Genomic DNA, 18575 nt, shown 5'->3' with positions numbered 1-18575 from the left:
GCGAGGCTACTGAGCCCGAGAGCTCAGAAGGCGAAGAAGAAGATAGCTTCTGCATGCACAGTAGCAGCGAGCAGCCGGCGCACAAATTCAAACCGCGTCTCCCACCTTGCGCTAGCTGCGGAGGAGACCATGCCAGATCGGCTTGCCATTTCCGAGATGCAACTTGCCACCACCATGAGCAAAAGGGGCACATCGCCAAGGTGTGCCGGACCGAATTCCCTGTCACTACTGGCAGCCTAGAAGCACATCAAACTGCCAACAGAGGCCCAACCAAGGGGCCTGGCAGAAGCCACCACGGCGCTCAGAGGGTGACAATAGAGTCACCTACCACACGACAATCAGCTAAGTCCGCACCAGGCGGCCACAAAAGCTGCATCGAGGACTCTCCATGTGAGATGGAGATCAACATCAGGTCATCACTGACCATCATGCCATGGTCTACCCTAAAGCAGACTATCCCTAGCCTAAAGAAGCAGCATCTTCGCACCCCTGACATCTGCCTATGCGATTACCAGGGAAACCGGGTCCCCATTGTGGGCCAAGGCACCTTCCAAGTGAAGTTCAAGCAGTTCAGCGGGAAACTCCCAGTGGCAGTGGTCAGCAGCAACCTGCAGAACCTCCTAGGGCTAGATTGGTTCCAAGCCTTGGGCTAGAGGTGACCGGTATCAATGCCTTGAAAGACGACGACGCTGAAGCCATCTTTAAGGAGTTTGAGGACGTCTTTGGCACCGAAGAGGACATCTGGGTAAGTATGTGGGGCCTCCAATTTCCTTTAGTTTGGACCCCAACATAGCCCCAATAAGGCTAAAACCCAGGAGAGTACCTTTTACTCTCCGTCCCAAAATTGACAGGGAAATTGACAAGCTCGTAGGCCAGGGAATCCTAGAACCAGTTGATCATGCACGCTGGGAGACCCCTATAGTGACACCTGTCAAATCTGACGGGTCTGTTCACACCTGCGCGGACTACAAGTGCACAATAAATAAAGCGCTACAGCAAAGCGCCTACCTTGTACCCATTGTACAGCACCTCCTTCATTCATTAGGCCCCAGAATTTTTTTTGCAGAATTGGACATGGCTCAGGCATACCAACAATTGCATGTAGATGGCGCTACGGTGGAGGCCCAAACCATTGTGATGCACAGGGATGCATTCAAATGTCACCGCCTGCAATTCGGCGTTAGTATTGCCCCTGGACTGTTCCAAAGGGTCATGGAACGGCTTTTGCAGGGGATTCCAGGAGTCGTCCCCTATTTCAACAACATCTTGGTATCAGCTGCAAACGAGGCACAACTTTTAAAATGTGTACGAACAGTTTTGGCTCGAATTAGAGACAAAGGTCTTCGTCTCAAAAAAGAGAAACGCCAAATTAATGTGTCAAGGGTTGAATTCTTAGGGTACCTAATCGACGGCTCTGGGATTCACATGACCACACAAAAATAAAAGCAATTCAGGATGCCGCCACACCTCACAATCAAACCGAGCTGCAGGCATTCCTTGGGTTCCTTAATTTCTACAGCGTCTTTCTTAAACAGAAAGCCACCGTTGCTGAGCCCTTACACCGACTCTTGGCTAAGAACGTGAAGTGGTCCTGGGGCAGAGCCAAGGCTGCCACATTTGCCACGGTAAAACGACTCCTGTCGGCAGACCCTGCCATTGGTGCTGACCTGAGACGCTTCCCCGTTTGCCGTTGGCGCCGTCCTCAGCCAACGCATGCCCAACGGAACCGAAGCCCCTATTGCATTTTACTCCAGGACCTTGTCTGCCACAGAGTGGAACTACAGCCAGCTGGACCGTGAGGTTTTGGCTGCAGTGGCCGGAGTAAAGAGGTTCCTTGAGTATCTATACAGCTGGGACTTCGAACTGGTTATGGACCACAAGCCGTTGTTGGGCTTACTGGCTGGGGACTGACCTACCCCAGTGTCATTATTACCCCGCATGACCAGATGGACCATCTTCCTAGCTGCCTACTCCTACCGTCTCATCCACCGACCAGGCTCCACTTTGGGGCATGCTGATGCTCTCGGCCACTGCCCACTGCCTGAGCTTCTCGCTGACCCTACCCCCGAGATGCCAGTCCTCCTCATTGACTGCCTGGAGACTGGGCCTGTCTCGTCCACTGACGTTGCCCTTCACTCTGCAAAGGACTCCACCATCAAACAAATTTTGAACTGAGTGTGGAGGGGGTGGCCCAAGGGGCCTGTTGGGGCTGATTTCAAAATGTATTTTGCCAAACGTGATGAGTTATCGGTTGTAAATGGGTGTTTACTGTGGGGAGTCCGGGTTGTCCACCCAAACTGCGCATTGCAGTATTAGAGGCTTTACACATAGGGCATCCTGGAATTTTCAGGATGAAGTCTTTGGCTAGGAGTTACAGGTGGTGGCCTAACATGGACAGGGAGATCGAAGAATGGCTGGCTATCTGCACATTGTGAGAGGAGTCCAGACCAGCTCCCACAGAGGCGCCCGCTAAGGAGTGGGAGCGACCTCAAGCACCATGGTCTAGGATACACATTGACTTTGCTGGCCCAGTTCACAGCCAGACATTTCTCGTAGTTGTGGACGCCTACTCGAAATGGTTAGAGGTAGTCCTGATGACCTCCACTATGGCAGAAGTGGTAATCAAGGTGCTACGGAGACTTTTCTCCACTCATGGCCTGCCCGACGTCTTGGTCTCTGACAACGCGCCCTAATTCACGGCCATGCAATTTGAGACCTTCCTAGCAGCTCAGGGAATCAGGCATGCCCTGATTGCGCCATTCCATCCGGCCTCCAGTGGTCAGGTGGAGAGAATGGTGAGATCTGCAAAAGAGGCCCTCTCTAGGATGGGCCCGGGAGATTGGCAAACACAGGTTGACCACTATTTGCTAATTCAGCACATCAAACCCAGTGCCACTACAGGGAGAAGCTCCTCCAAGCTTCTCATAGGTCTCTGACTAAGGTCCCACTTAGACCGGCTACACCCCAATTATTCTGCCTCATCGTCCCCAGACTCCACAAGTATGATTCAGACATTTAGCGTAGGGGATTTGGTATACACCCACAACTACGCCGGGGGAACTCTGTGGATTCCTGCCACAGTGATAGGCATCACCGGCCCTCGCTCTTACCTCCTAGAGCTCGAGGACAGTAGGAATTGGAGAAGACATATTGACCAACTCCATGGCCACCTCTCCAACTCTACTCTTAGACAACTAGAGGTAATTCCTGCATGGGGTAGCCAAAGCCCTACCCAAACGGAGCAAACACTCACTCCTTCCACAGCCAGCTCAAGCCTGAGGATACCGGGAAACTTATCTGGTTTTGTTGCAGGCTTGCAGCGAGCTCTGACCGAACTGGCTCTAAAAGCTCCAGCCGCGGCCTGTGAAAGTTTCCAGGAGCTTCTACCAAGCGGAGTTGCGGAGCAAACAGGTCCGTCCAACCTGTCCAAGGAAACCCCTCCTACCGAACTTCACAGGTCAGTCACAGCTACCCAAAAGCCTGCCTACCTGTGTGACTATGTAACAAGTAGGATTGTTCCATCCAAGAGGGGAGGGGTGTTAGATACTTGTTCTAACTACAGTGGTTTCCACCAAGGTCCTCTGTTCCGGCAGGAACAGAGGTTTAATCCTATTGGTCGAAGGGTCTGACAGCTCCCTATAAAAGGGCTGCTGTCAGACTCAACCTTTGCTGGATTGTTCTCACTTGTTGTATTTAATAAAGAGCTGTTGTTACCGTTAGTCTGTGTGTGCCTATCCATTAACCAATCTAACAAGAGCCATCCACATTTCACTGATCAGTCTGAAAAAAATAAGCCAAGCTTTCCAATCTCAGTTATTTTTTGTTAGTTATTTATCTTGTTTATATAAACCCTGATCTTATATTCATAACAATACAAAGGATGAGTTAATCTCTGAACAATGATAAAACAAACTGATGGTATTTATTGATGCAAAACAAGAAATTTAAATTCAAAACAAGTTATCTTGGGATAATCAGCAAAGCTCTGAATATGATTATACTTGAGGGCTATTCAATTATTTCTTCTGCTGGTCAACATTTGATGATAACTAAATAGATTTAGGTATGGCTGTTCTCTGAGAAGATAATTTAAGTACTCTCACTGGAAAGAGAACATACAGAAAAAGCTGTTACAATAACAAAACCCACTTTGGATAGTTATTGTACTGGAATCATTTTCCAGCAAAGAATGTTAGAAACAGCAAAAGAAGAGAGCAGAGAATAAATAAAATACCAAACTATCTGGCATCATGTAACTAAATCTCTGTGCTGAAGTGATTATTCGAAATGGAATTTTCACTCTGACTATCAGTCTATTATATTCATAACATAACTCATAATATTGCTCATTCCTTGGCATATAAATACAGATAATAACAATGGTATATTAACCATTAAGCAGACTAAGCATGTGCTTAGGGCACCAGCCCACAGGGGCACCACAAAGTTTCGAAAGAAAGAAAAAAACCAATGAAGATTTGTACAGTACAAATAACTAAGGCAGAATATCAGCAAACAGCCCGAGCCTGTAAAGATGAAGTGAGGAAAGCTAAGGCTCACAATGAAGAAAGGCTTGCCACAAAAGTAAAAATTAACAAAAAAAGCTTCTTCCAACATGTTAAAAACAAGAAAAAAGTTAAGGAAACAATTGGTCCATTGCTAGGAGAAAGTGGCAAGAAGGTGACAAGCAACAGGGAGAAAGCAGAACTATTTAACTCATGTTTTGCATCTGCCTTTACACAAAGGGATAAAACCTATCAAAAGCAGCACCACAAAAATCAGATTAGGAACACAAATTGAAATAGGGAAGAAAATGGTAAGTGAGCACCTGTCTACCCTAGACGAGTTCAAATCACCAGGACCGGATGGATTACACTCCAGGGTTCTGAAGGAACTAGCAGACGAGATCTCAGAACCACTGAATTATATCTTTCAGAGATCCTGGAACACCGGGGAACTACCAGAGGACTGGAAAAGAGCTGATGTGGTTCCCATCTTCAAAAAAGGGAAAAAAATAGATCCAGGAAACTACAGACCTATCAGCCTGACCTCAATACCAGGAAAGATTCTGGAAAAAATAATCAAGCAACAAATTTGCGAACACCTAGAAGCAAACAAAGTAATAGCCAAAAGTCAACATGGATTTGTCAAAAACAGATCATGCCAGACTAATCTTATTGCATTCTTTGATAATGTGACAAAATTAGTGGACCAGAGGAATGCCGTTGATATAGTTTACTTGGACTTCAGTAAGGCTTTTGATAAGGTAGACCATAACCTACTACTAAATAAAGTAGAAGAATGTGGGTTAGACAGCATCACCACCAGATGGATTCGTAACTGGCTGACCAACCGCACTCAACGTGTAGTCCTCAATGGAACTGCATCTACATGGAGGGAGGTATGCAGTGGAGTACCCCAAGGCTCTGTTTTAGGCCCAGTACTCTTCAACATCTTCATCAATGATTTGGATGAGGGAATAAATGAGGAACTCATCAAATTTGCAGATGACACCAAGCTGGCAGGGATAGCCAACGCTCCAGAAGACAGGCTTAAGATACAGAAGGATCTTGACAAACTTGAACATTGGGCACTATCTAATAAAATGAAATTCAATGGTGAAAAGAGTAAGGTTCTACATTTAGGCAACAAAAACGGAATGCACAGGTACAGTATAGGTGGTACCGTGCTCAATAGTAGTAACTGTGAGAGGGATCTTGGAGTTCTAGTGGACAGCCATTTAAATATGAGCCAGCAGTGTGCAGCAGCTGCCAAAAAAGCCAACACAGTTCTAGGCTGCATCAACAGAGGGATAGAATCAAGATCACGTGAAGTGTTAATACCACTTTATAATGCCTTGGTAAGGCCACACTTGGAATACTGCATTCAGTTCTGGTCGCCACGATGTAAAAAAGATGTGGAGACTCTAGAAAGAGTGCAGAGAAGAGCAACAAAGATGATTAGGGGACTGGAGACTAAAACACTTGAAGAACGGTTGCAGGAACTGGGTATGTCTAGCTTAAGAGAAGGAAGGACTAGGGGAGACATGATAGCAGTGTTCCAATATCTCAGGGGTTGCCACAAAGAAGAGGGAGTCAAACTATTCTCCAAGGCACCTGAGGCTAGAACAAGAAGTAATGGGTGGAAACTAATCAAGGAGAGAAGCAACTTAGAACTGAGGAGAAACTTCCTGACAGTTAGAACAATTAATCAGTGGAACAGCTTGCCTCCAGAAGTTGTGAATAACCCAACACTGGAAGTCTTTAAGAAGATGTTGGATAGCCATCTGTCTGAAACGGTATAGGGTTTCCTGCCTAGGCAGGGGGTTGGACTAGAAGACCTCCAAGGTCCATTCCAACTCTACTATTGTATTGTATTGTATTGTATTGTATTGTATTGTATTGTATTGTATTGTATTGTATTGTATTGCATTGCATTGTATTGTATTGTACAGTATGTATGTACAAAGAAGGGGGGGCACCAAGATTTGTCAGTGCGTTGGGCACCAGTGAGTCTTAGTCCGCCACTGAGATAACATAGAAGTTAAGCAGATGAGGGACTTCACTTTCCACACTTAATGCAACTACTAAACTCTGGCAGAATCAACAAACACCCACGGCACACCTGTAGTTAAATATGATTCAATATAACACAACAACTGCAGGGAAGATTTTTCGACCTCCATGTAGCTGAGTCCCTCTAGTGGTGATAATATTTTTTACTACTTCATCCTTGTAGCAACATTCCTGTTCTAAAAAGTCAGCGGTGCCAAAGCTCTGTCTGTTTCAGGGCTGTAAGCAGGACACTCAGCACCCGGTTGAGCTCAGATGTTCTCGTTGATAAAAAAAAAAGTGTCTCAGGGATGGCTTGCCAACCAAGAGAGAAAAGAGAGATCCGCAGACTTTCCTGAAGGCACACAACAAATGGAGAGAGATCCCTCCCCCCAAATTCATTTTGAGTATATAGGGAAGCCTGCTAAAAACCTTCAATCTGTGTATTTTAATTCATCAAACACAGCTTGCTTTCTCCCTCCCTCCCTCCCTCCCTCCCTCTTGCTGTTAACAAGGAGCTCTAACTGGTTATGGATTTGGAAATCAAATGGGATTAAGAAGAAGAAGATGCAGAATGACATCGGACTTCTGGAGACAACAGCTGTAAGTATAGTTCTTAGTGCAATAATGATTTTCTCAGCTGCATGCTTTTAAAGGGACAGAGTTAGATTTATGTGGAAAGAAAGAAAAGGTCCCGGCAGATTGCATCTTATTATTCTTAAGAAGCGTCTACTGAGGCTCACCTCTGCTGTGTCTTTTTTTTTTTTTTGCAGATGAATACGTGCAAATGTCAGGTGGCCAAACTCAAGGTAAAATCTGTCCATCATCCCAAGATGATTTTTTCAAAAAAATAATGGCAATACCCAGGCATTCTTGTATGCCCAGATTAATTTTATTGGCAAGGAAATTGTAACAGTGGGAAAAGGCAATGGAACCAGCAAATCTGACCTCTCAGAGCCTTCTCTCTGCAATTCAGAGCAACACCAGCAGCCTCTTCCTGGGGCTCCAGCTTGTCCAGTTCTTCAAGCCTCTCATTATTCCTTGCTACTCCCTGGTGGTCTTTGTTGGCGTCATTGGGAATTATCTCCTTATTTATGTTATCTGCAAGACTAAAAAAATGCACAATGTCACCAATTTCCTCGTGGGCAACTTGGCATTCTCAGACATGCTCATGTGTGCCACATGTGTACCCCTGACATTGGCGTATGCCTTTGAACCCAGAGGGTGGATCTATGGACGCTTTATGTGTTACTTTGTGTTTTTGATGCAGCCGGTCACGGTATTTGTGTCTGTTTTGACATTGACTGTCATTGCTGTAGACAGGTACTTCGCCATGGTTTATCCCCTTCAGAGGAGACTGACAATATCCATCTGTGTGTATATCCTGGCTGCCATTTGGCTGTTGAGTTGCATACTAGCTGCCCCAGCCTTGGTCCGTACTTACCATGCAGAATTTCCAGAGCTGGACTTCTCCATCTGTGAAGAATTTTGGTTCCACAGGAAGAGGGATCGCTTAGCTTATGCCTACAGCACCCTCATCCTCACCTATGTTCTGCCCTTAATGGTCATCTCTGTCTCCTACCTGAGGATCTCAGTCAAGCTGAAAAACCGAGTTGTTCCTGGCAATGTTACCCAGAGCCAAGCTGAGTGCAACCGAGTTAAACGGAGGAAGACTTTCCGTCTGCTCGTCTTGGTGGTCACTACCTTTGGCGTTTGCTGGCTGCCACTGCATCTCTTCAATGTCATCAAAGATGTCGAGATCAGACTGATAGACAAGCAATACTTCAACCTTATTCAGCTGATTTGCCATTGGTTTGCAATGATGTCTGCTTGCACAAATGCCTTCCTTTATGCCTGGCTGCATGATCCGTTTAGGGGGCAGCTGAAGAAAATGTTTGCTTGGAGGCCGAAAAAGACAGCACCTGCCACAAACTGCATTGCGGCTAGTGTGGCTTTGTAAGCGGGAGGTTCCTTCTCATTTCTCTACTTTTTACTAGGCTGTGTACCTGATGTGAAAGTTTTAGCAAACACAGATAATATGGCACAAAACAGTTCTTTCCTTAAACACGAATCAATTGTACCAGTGGTGGGTTCCGGATTCTGTTCCAACCGGTACAGTTGGAACAGCCCCGGTGTCACCCACATGCATGCACGTGATGCGCGCATGCATCCTACCTATCAGCAAGGCTTCTGCAAGCCTCTGCGACGTTCCAGCTGTTTAGCGGAGCGTTGCAGAGGTGCTGTATGCGCCATGCGCATGAACGCAGAAGCCTTAAAAGACAGGTAAGGAGCTCGGGTGGGTGAGTGGCCCTCCAGAGCACTGTACCAGAATGGTATCCGGTGCTCCAGGCTGGTTCTGGTACGCCCGTACCAAAGCGTACTTCCTGCAACCCACCACTGAATTGTACCAATAAAGGCCATGGTTATATGCTTTCTTACTTAGCACAATATACTCATCATAATTGCTATTTCAATATTGTGGCTTATTGTGGTGAAACATCACATATGTGTGTACAGAGGAAAAACAGGAGAAACAGAATATGCATTTTGCTGGGAGTGGGGTGGGGGGGGGGAAGAGAGGAATTGCAAATGAGTAAGAAAGAAACCTCAAAAAAGTACCCCAATGTCTGACTCCATATAAGCCATGCCGTTCTATAGGATGATTTAACTGGACTGTGATGTGGGAGAGATGGTAGACTTATGGGTACATATTTTGCATGCATATATCTAAGGAGAAGAAGAGGGTGGGTACATTTCCATAAATGTGAAAGAAAAACAGTTATAAAACATTTCAGTGAATGCCCAGAACCTCGTGTGTGTTTAGCTTCAGCAATGTAGTTTTTCAATCAGCTGCTGTAAGACAAATTTATTCTAATGCATAAGTGAGTGGACTCTCTCTTCTTCTTTTTTTTTTTTACCAGGCACCTTATTTTTTAAAATATTCCTAATTTTATCCACTGAAGGCTGGGATGGGATGAGTGGGATAGCAATGAGCTGTGCTTGGATGGAAACTAGGAGATTTGGGGGAAATTCCTTGACCTGGATTCATTTCATTGCAAGAGCTGTTGCCCTGACTTTGCTTTGTAAATGTAGTCTTGTTGGCCCTGTGACAACACACCTCTGTAAAATCCTTTGAAACTTCCTATTAAAAAAAATCTCTGTCTCCACCAGAACCTGATCACTTCTTTGCTTCTGACTTTCTCTGTTTTTGTCTGTTTACTTTCATCTCTGATTAGAGGATTTATATTGTCCATCTCACCTTCGGCAACAATTCAGCTGACTGTTTTTCTTCATGGAGGACTCCTGAATCATAATAAAGTGGCTTCCCTGCCACAGGTCTGTTATTCTACCACTTACGTTCTGGTCTGGGCTATTTCTAAAGAATATCATTTTAGCAGGCTTTCATTCCCCAAATTATATGCAGTGGCGAGACAGGTATTAGGTTATTACTGTCATGTTGTTGTCTTTAAAGCAAGGAAGAATCCTGTCACCTGTTTTGCCATGTTTGATGTTTACATTTTATCTGACGATGACTCCTTTAAAAAAAAGCGGAAGAGAATTTGAAAACTGCATAAAATGTTGGGCATGTTCTGTGTTAAGATGAGCACACAATAAATTTAATAAACAGTCATAATAATTTGCAGACTGCTATGGTTATAAAGTCAATTTTTCCTGCCCTTCCTTGTTTGCTTTGCCTTACTTTGAACTTCTTCAATCAATCATGTTCTTGAGTTTCCAGTTAGCTATTAATTTCTGGATTTCCCTGGTTTTTGGACCAAATAGAAGAGTACAAAAATTACACATTATCAAACACTAAAATTCAATGTTTTGTTACAGTGGCATGCTTTTATTTTTTTTTAATTGGCAGATTCCCGCAATCTGGACCTGGTATTTTTCTTGTTTTCTATCAATTACATAAAGAAATTATTATATAAACACAGATTACCTCAGTTTCTCAAATTCCCTTCCTGAAAACCTTTATTCTGGAATGGATATCACATACATCATATGCATGTACTGCTATTAGCTTACTGTTTCCAAGGAACACAATGTATTGACTCAGCTCCATTTAAAGAAATATTAATCTTTTTTTTCAGGATGAAAAATATATTGATTTCCATACAGTTTTGGCTCCTTTCAAAGTGAAATAGTTAGAAAGAATTGTAAGAAAGAAAAGAAACCATTTAAAGCCACATGGAATGCTAAGTATCACATATGGCAAAATTGCTAAGTTTCCAAATGAATTCAATATTATATATGATAACTGAAAACACTCTTTTTGACATTCCTTCATCTGGATGATTAATAGGAACATTAGCATTTGCTTTGAAAATTCTCATTAAAATCACATTTTTGTATGAACAGTGCTGTTGTTACTTGAAAGTTAATGCTCATTGTCTAGTCATTGGCAAACATGGCTAGAATCCAAACTAATTGGTATATATACAATCTGGAAAAAACTGAATTAATTGGGGAAATCCAGTGTTTATAAAGGAAGCAATTTCTTACAAACAATATATTGTTGCCTGATTATCTCTATTAATCTAATTGCCTCTTGAAAAAGCACCTTTGGATCTGACATGTAAGGGGGCTTCCTAAGACAAAATTCATTATTTTGGTTATTTATTTTCAAAGCACAATCAGCATTTAAACCATACACATGCATGCACACATGTACACATACACGCACACACACATGCACACGCACAAGCTCAAACACACACACACACACACACACACACAAAGCAGATTCTTGGGCAGGTTTACTCTGCAAGCATCTCAATTCTGGTTTTTAATTTGCTAATATTTCTTTGTCTTTGGTTCTGCCTGACTGAAAGCTGTAAAAAGTTTTGTTCTGGGGTTTCAGAATAGATAATCTAAATCAGACTAAAACCAATCTGTCTACTCCATCCAGATCAAGATTTGTTACCAAACCAAACCAAAACCCCTTAAGTATAATTGTAGGACTTCTTTCACCAGTAATAATTAAATGCTGGTGATTTCAGTACTTTGCATGGTTTCACTGCCATCTTGTGGCCACGAGAAATTATTCAGGTCAGGAACTGACTTGCCAAGTGCCAAATCAAATTGAAGATGTGAATCATTTTACATGGCTGGTGATTTTGGGGAGGTAGAGGACAAAGAGCTGATGGTCTTTTACTGGCCATAATCATTAATCATTCTGTGAATCTGGACACCTTTTATCTCCTTTATCATGACCACAATATATGAAGACAGTTATTGTAAACTATTATTATATTCTTTCTCTGCAGTTTTGGCTATTCATAATGTTCTCGAGAATCTTCTTCAACCCCCAAATTCATCAGTGCTCTTTCTTGATTATATAACATGCACCAGCTATGTTTTTTGTTGCTTGACCTCTTCTAAAACCATGTTGAATATCTGGCATCTCCCTTTCCATGTAGGGCAAACAGATGTAATCGCTGAAATTATTTGGATGACCTTGATATGGAAAATAAATTCAGAGAAATATTCATGAGAGAGAGAGAGAGAGGGGGGAGAGAGAGAGAGAGAGAGAGAGAGAGAAAGAAGAAGAAGAAGAAGAAGAAGAAGAAGAAGAAGAAGAAGAAGAAGAAGAAGAAGAATATTTTACATTGATTGTCTAGATGAATATATTGTAGTCATGATAGAAAGGATAAAGTATCCAGATTCTCAGAATGAAGATTTATAGAAATGAACATAGGAACCAGGAATCTGAGCTTAATTCTAATCATCTACTGCTAAGTTGCATTATATCTATAAAAATATGACATTGTCGCTAAATTTAATTATTTTCAAGGCCCAGTACTAATTCACAATTATTTTCCTTTGAAGAAGGTTCTAAGAATGGATGATTTAGTTAAGTGGGAAAATGAAGAAGGTCAAAGCTCTCCAAAATGTTTTATTGTTACACAAACGGCAATAATAGGAGCCCAGATAGAATGTGTACCAAAAATCAGGAAAGGAATTAGTTTAAGAGATCATGAACATTGTTACCCCACAGCAGGGGTGTCTTAACACATGGGGCCTGATGGGCACTTGCCCGTGGGCCCCACGAGCATAGGGGCCCCATACTAATCTCTGTATGTTAACCCTTCAATGCACCTTGTATCATACAAATACAGCAGCATATTTATTACATTTTACTGCACTTTAAAATTAATACTAACATGCAAATATATGTTTGGTTTTATCAACCATTTACACTTTTATTTCTGTGTGTACTTGTTGTAGGGGCCCCAGTACACTGCTTTCCCTGGGGCCCATAATGCTGTTAAGACGGCCCTGCCCCACAGTGCCAAGAAGGCCCTTTCAGAAAACAAGGCTTTCTTCACAGTTAAAGGATAATCTGAATGAGACATGCATGACTGGATTATAATAGTTGTTGAGACTTCTTTCCTGGATACCAAATAGCATTTGAAGCAGAGGTGGGTTCCTACCGGTTCAGGCCGGTTCGGCCGAGTAAGTAGTAACTCGGCCTGCCACACCCCCGAACCAGTTCTATCGTCATCGGCGCCATCTTGATTTTCATTTCTGCACATGCGCAGAACAATCTTCATTGCAAAAATGTAACTTTGCCCCTTTTCTAACATTGTGTGCATGCGCAGAGCTTTTTAGGTGCAAATCCATGACTTAGACAGCACTAAGAACTATGATTCAATAATTTGCAAAGACCAATTTGCACAGTTTTCCAGAAGGAAATAAGAGAAACAAGATCCATTAATTTCTGAATAGGCTTAGTGCACCTTGGGAACTTGCACTCAATGTTTTTGCTCTCCAATGTCTCCAAAGTACACATGCAATTGTGTTCAGTGCTGCTGTCTCATAATGGTGAGATCACCCTGAGTTAGTCCAGTTAAAAGCAGAAGAATGCAAACACTGCCATTAAATTTGAGCCCTACTCTCAATTTCTGTGAATTGTGGAGAAGCAATCAACTACCCTTCCTAATTCTGAATACCAAAAACAAAGTAAAAATAAACAAATATATGAAACATCCACTTGCAATGGATTTGTTTAACATGTTTAAAGGAGACGGGCACACCTCACTTATTTCACTGAAGGCGTGAAAAAAACACCTGAAGAGGTGACACCCCCATGACAACCGTTTTGCAATCAACCACCTTCTTCAATATTTCTGTTTCGCATGAAGTTTATTTTGATTAAAACGGGTGCAATAAAGGTTTGTGTTTGAAAATAGCTTCAAGGATAGATAGCAACAGAGCTTTTGCAAAACAGGAACATCAACCTAGCATACTTTGCAAAAGTAAATTCTTCTTTCACTAAAGTTACAGTCATATGCAAAGGTCAACAAGCATAGAAAGAAGGACTAGGGGAGACATGATAGCAGTGTTCCAATATCTCAGGGGTTGCCACAAAGAAGTGGGAGTCAAACTATTCTCCAAGGCACCTGAGGGTAGAACAAGAAGCAATGGGTGGAAACTAATCAAGGAGAGAAGCAACTTAGAACTGAGGAGAAACTTCCTGACAGTTGGAATAATTAATCAGTGGAACAGAAGTTGCCTCCAGAAGTTGTGAATGCCCGAACACTGGAAGTCTTTAAGAAGATGTTGGATAGCCATTTGTCTGAAAAGGTATAGGGTTTCCTGCCTAGGTAGGGGGTTGGACTAGAAGACCTCCAAGGTCCCTTCCAACTCTGCCATTGTACTGTATTGTATTGTATTGTGCTTAATTATCTTCTGTGAATCTGCCTACAGAGTTGCTGCTTCCATTTCTCATCCCTTCTCAATCTAGCATCAGGGACAAACTGCCTTTGATCTGCTCCATGCCTCAGGCGCCTCCTGGTGGCCAACCAGCTTCTCCAGTCCCTGCTCTGAGTCTGAACCCTGCACAGGGTCCTCCACATCATCCAGGGCAGACTCATATGTTTCCTCACTATCCGAGTCCATCAGCAGCTCAACCGGATCCTGCTGGGCCACAACACAACACTATTTTGTGTACTGCATGGTAAGTTGCTGCTTGTGGCCACTTGCAGCATTATGACCGCCATAGAGCATGGAGTCATCTGGAATATATCTAGAATGACGCTGAATTTACAAGACTTCTACTGTTTATGAACGCAGGTCTACCAATTGTTTTTGAAGACCTGAATTCCTATGTCCTCAATCAATCAATCAATATTTTAGCTGACAGGAAGACTTCTTTCAATGTTCTTGTGACCTTGGTCCCTTTCCAGATTGCAGAATACCAGCTAGAATATTTGTGTGTGTCCTGTGTCAGTCCTCCCAAAAAAAGCATATTCACTTGGGCAACTTGAAAGATAACTCAATTCTCGAGCTCAAGCACAAATCAGGAATCCTCCATCTTTGTTACATAACACATTATGGAGAGAGATTGGTGTTTGTTTTTCCCATCAGTAGATGTTGTTGGGTAGGAGAAATCCAGGGACTCAGTCAGTTATTGTTCTGAAACATTCTCACATTGTACTGTATCTATAAGCACAGCATCTTTGATGAGGTATATAAAAACTTAGTCATATATAAACTTATATAAAAACTTAGTCATCAGAGAATCCATTATTTGCCAACCATATTTTTGCCAAATCATAGAGGCATGCACATTAATGCAACTGTCAGAAAAAGCACTTAAAATTCCGTGCAATGGAAGAATGGCGGCAAAGGTTGATGGAGCTAGCAGAGATGGATAAATTGACTGCTTTGCTAAAAGAAAAGAAAAAAACATAAATACTTCTGTTTTTTTGGAAACCACTTCTGGACTTTGTGCTTGAGGTGGAAAAAATGAAAATCTGATTTTGGGTTTTACCGATTAGATAGATTTGTTGATATAGAAATGGCTAGTTTATATTGCTATGTAAAAGTAAAAAGTTGAAGTTGGATGTTACTTATTTTACAGCACTCTTCCCTTCCATTTCCCTCCCCTATTTTTCCTACAATTTGTTTCTGTACGTTTTATACTTTATATTTTGTAAACAACATGTTGTAGCATGGTGTCATCTAGTTTCAATCAAATTATATATAATAGTCAATTGATTAACATGCCGCTCCTGTTCGGTTTGTTATCTTTACCCATGAACAGATTAGGGAGGAAGTAATATCCTTAGACTCTGATTCAGATCAAGAGCACCTGATAATGTCATTGCATATTACTGACAATCTTTTGTTTTAGTGTACACAATTTATTAGAATTATTGAGTCTGTCATCTGCACCTCTATAACTGTCTGGTTTGGTTCTTCAGAGGATAATTAGAACTGCAAAAAAAAAAAATTACTACCAACCTGCCTTCAATTGAGGATCTGTAAACTGCATGAGTCAAAAAGAGGGTTGTGAAAATAATTACAGACCCATCGCATCCTGGACATAAATTGTTTCAACTCCTACCCTCAAAACAACACTATATAACACTGCACATCAGAACAACTAGACATAAGAACAGTTTATTCCCAAAACGCCATCACTCTGCTAAACAATAATTCCCTCAACACTATCAAACTATTTACTAAGTCTGCATTATTATTACTATTAATCTTCTCATCAATCCTATAACCCATCTCATCCCACTTATGACTGTATCTTTGTTGCTTGTATCCTTATGATTTATATTGATTGTTTCCTAGTATGATTTGATTGCTTATTTGTACCCTATGACTATCATTAAGTGTTGTACCTTATGATTCATGATGAATTATATTTTCTTTTATGTACACTGAGAACATATGCACCAATGACAAATTCCTGGTGTGTCCAATCACACTATAAAGAAATAAAGAATAAAGAATTCTATTCTATTCTATTCTATTCTATTCTATTCTATTCTATTCTATTCTATTCTATTCTATTCTATTCTATTCTATTCTATTCCATTCCATTCCATTCCATTCCATCCCATTCCACTCCACTCCACTCCATTCCACTCTACTCTACTCTATTAAACCAGTTTGGTGGTTGAAGCAAAAGGCTAGAAACTTAGAGACTTGTAAGTTTTAGTTTTTAGTATCATCTTAGGTATGAATGCTGCTTGGGTGACTTTGGGCCACATAGACTTTCTCAGCTGAAAGAAGCAAACAGTGACAAAGCACACCCCCAAAATCATGGCAAGAAAGCTGCATTCAAGAACTTGTCCAAGCAGATATCAGCAAGTTAAAGACACATATTCTCTCCCTCCCTCTCCCCTGCCCCCTCTCTTACACACCCCACATATTAAAACCACATAAACTAAAACTACTAATTCTGAGAAAAGTAGCAGTTTTGCAGTGAGGTGTAGTTATTTCCTGGCTAATTTGCATGGATGTCCTTTTGCAGAAAGTGATGAGAAAACACTGAACTAATATGACAGTCATTCTACACCTGAAGTTGATTTCTGATCTAATCAATTTCTGATTTAAAAAGAAAAGACTTCTGAGCTCAAAGGGTGGGACCATTAAAATATAAAGATAAAGAAATAACCATTCTTAAGCAGATTCCAAAGAAAGTAAGAGATAAGAGGAAGAAATATTCCTCTTTATCAAAGGAACTATATAATAAAGGAGTCTGGTTTAGATGGTTATTGCCAGAAGGAATGTTGATTTTCTGGGAGGGCAGTAGAATTAGAATTAACATAGTTGCGGAGGCGGTGGCCTTCTTTAAAAAACAGTGCTCTTTTAGATGGAATAGGGGACAGTACACAAGATATGAAGGAAGGGGCCATGGCTCTGCCAGAAGACAAGGGGGAGGAAGCAATATTGAAAAGACTCAGGTCACAAAAATAAGTATATTTGAAACATTATTGCAATTGTCGATATAATGTAATTGTTGGAAGTGACATATGAAATGATTGAATATATGGTTGATACAATGTAAAACAAAAAGCTGCAAATGTTTATCTCTTACTTTTTTTGGTTTTTTGTTCTGTAAAAGTTGTGAGATTTGGGGGGATTTCTACCTTTCGCACGATGTAGCTGTCAAATTTTTTTGCATACCTATTTACCCCTTCCCGTAAATATTTGTAAAAACTAATAAAATTCTTTAAAAAAGAAAAGAAAAAGAAAAGACTTCTCTGCTTACTTGGTCTGTCTGATATAGCGAACCTATGGCACATGTGTTTGGTCCCTGGAGGCTTCAGGGAGGCCTGCTAGGCCCAAAATGGGCTGGTGGGAGGGTTTGTGTGAGCATGCAGGGGGGGCGGGGGAAGTGTGCGGGGTGTCGCACGTGCATGGGTGTGGGCACGCACGCATGTGCTGTCGCGTACATTTGCTTTCGGCACGCGACAACAAAAAGGTTAGCCATCATTGGTCTAAGTGATCACTTAGTAATGCTTTTAGCAAACTGAAAGCTCTTATCTTAAGGCTTTTTCAAAGCTCTACCCTCAAAGAGAGTGGAGACAGGTTTATTCAGGGGATCTCTGAAATATTAGGAATTAAGCTGAGGCTAAAGCAGGATTCAGCCATAAACATTCTCACAGCAGCCTTTCATACCGCTTAGTTTAAAAGGTATATTTCTTCTTTCCAGTGTTTTCTCATTGTTATCTGCCAAAAAAACAAACAAACCCCACCCGTACAAATCACTTCAGAAATAACTACACCTAATTGAAAAAACTGCTACTTTCCAGATACAACATTGTTCTTTTGTTGCTTGCAAGAAGTTGCTTGCAAGAATTTCCTTCAGGTTGGGTGATATGTAAGTATTAGCCCGCCAACAAATGCCTGAAAAATTGGAATGGGACAATTCACTGCAGCCAACTCGCCGTGGTCAACTTGCAATGGTCAACACAGCACAGCCAATTTGCCTTGTCCAACTCACTGTGTGACAACTCATCATGGCCAACTCTCCACAGGACAACTTGCTGTGGGACAATTCAACAATTCAATTTAATTATTTAAAATAATTTTTAAATTATTTTAATTTTTTGTCATTCATTTTATCCCTCCTTTGGCATCCTTTCATGATTATATTCCACTATTTCTTCAATATTAGTGTAACTCTTGCCCTGCACCAAGTTAGTAATGGTGAGTAATCCTGTGGCTAGTTGGCCACAGTAAGTTGGTGCAAGACGTTGGTGCAAGACGTTG

General features: G+C 41.8%; 1 protein-coding gene across 1 annotated transcript; it reads left to right on the top strand.

Moving 5' to 3' along the window:
* Positions 1-7479: 7479 nt before the first annotated feature.
* On the top strand, positions 7480-9027 carry PRLHR (prolactin releasing hormone receptor; the record flags this gene model as incomplete). Its single annotated transcript, XM_081956570.1, has 1 exon — positions 7480-9027. The coding sequence occupies one exon, from the start codon at positions 7480-7482 to the stop codon at positions 8509-8511; it is 1032 nt and encodes a 343-aa protein (XP_081812696.1). The 3' UTR covers positions 8512-9027.
* Positions 9028-18575: the final 9548 nt, after the last annotated feature.

Source organism: Natrix helvetica (genome assembly GCF_964273705.1).
Source record: "Natrix helvetica genome assembly, chromosome: 5".
In the NCBI taxonomy this organism is placed as follows: Eukaryota; Metazoa; Chordata; class Lepidosauria; order Squamata; family Natricidae; genus Natrix; species Natrix helvetica.
This window is presented reverse-complemented; position numbering and strand designations above follow the sequence as displayed.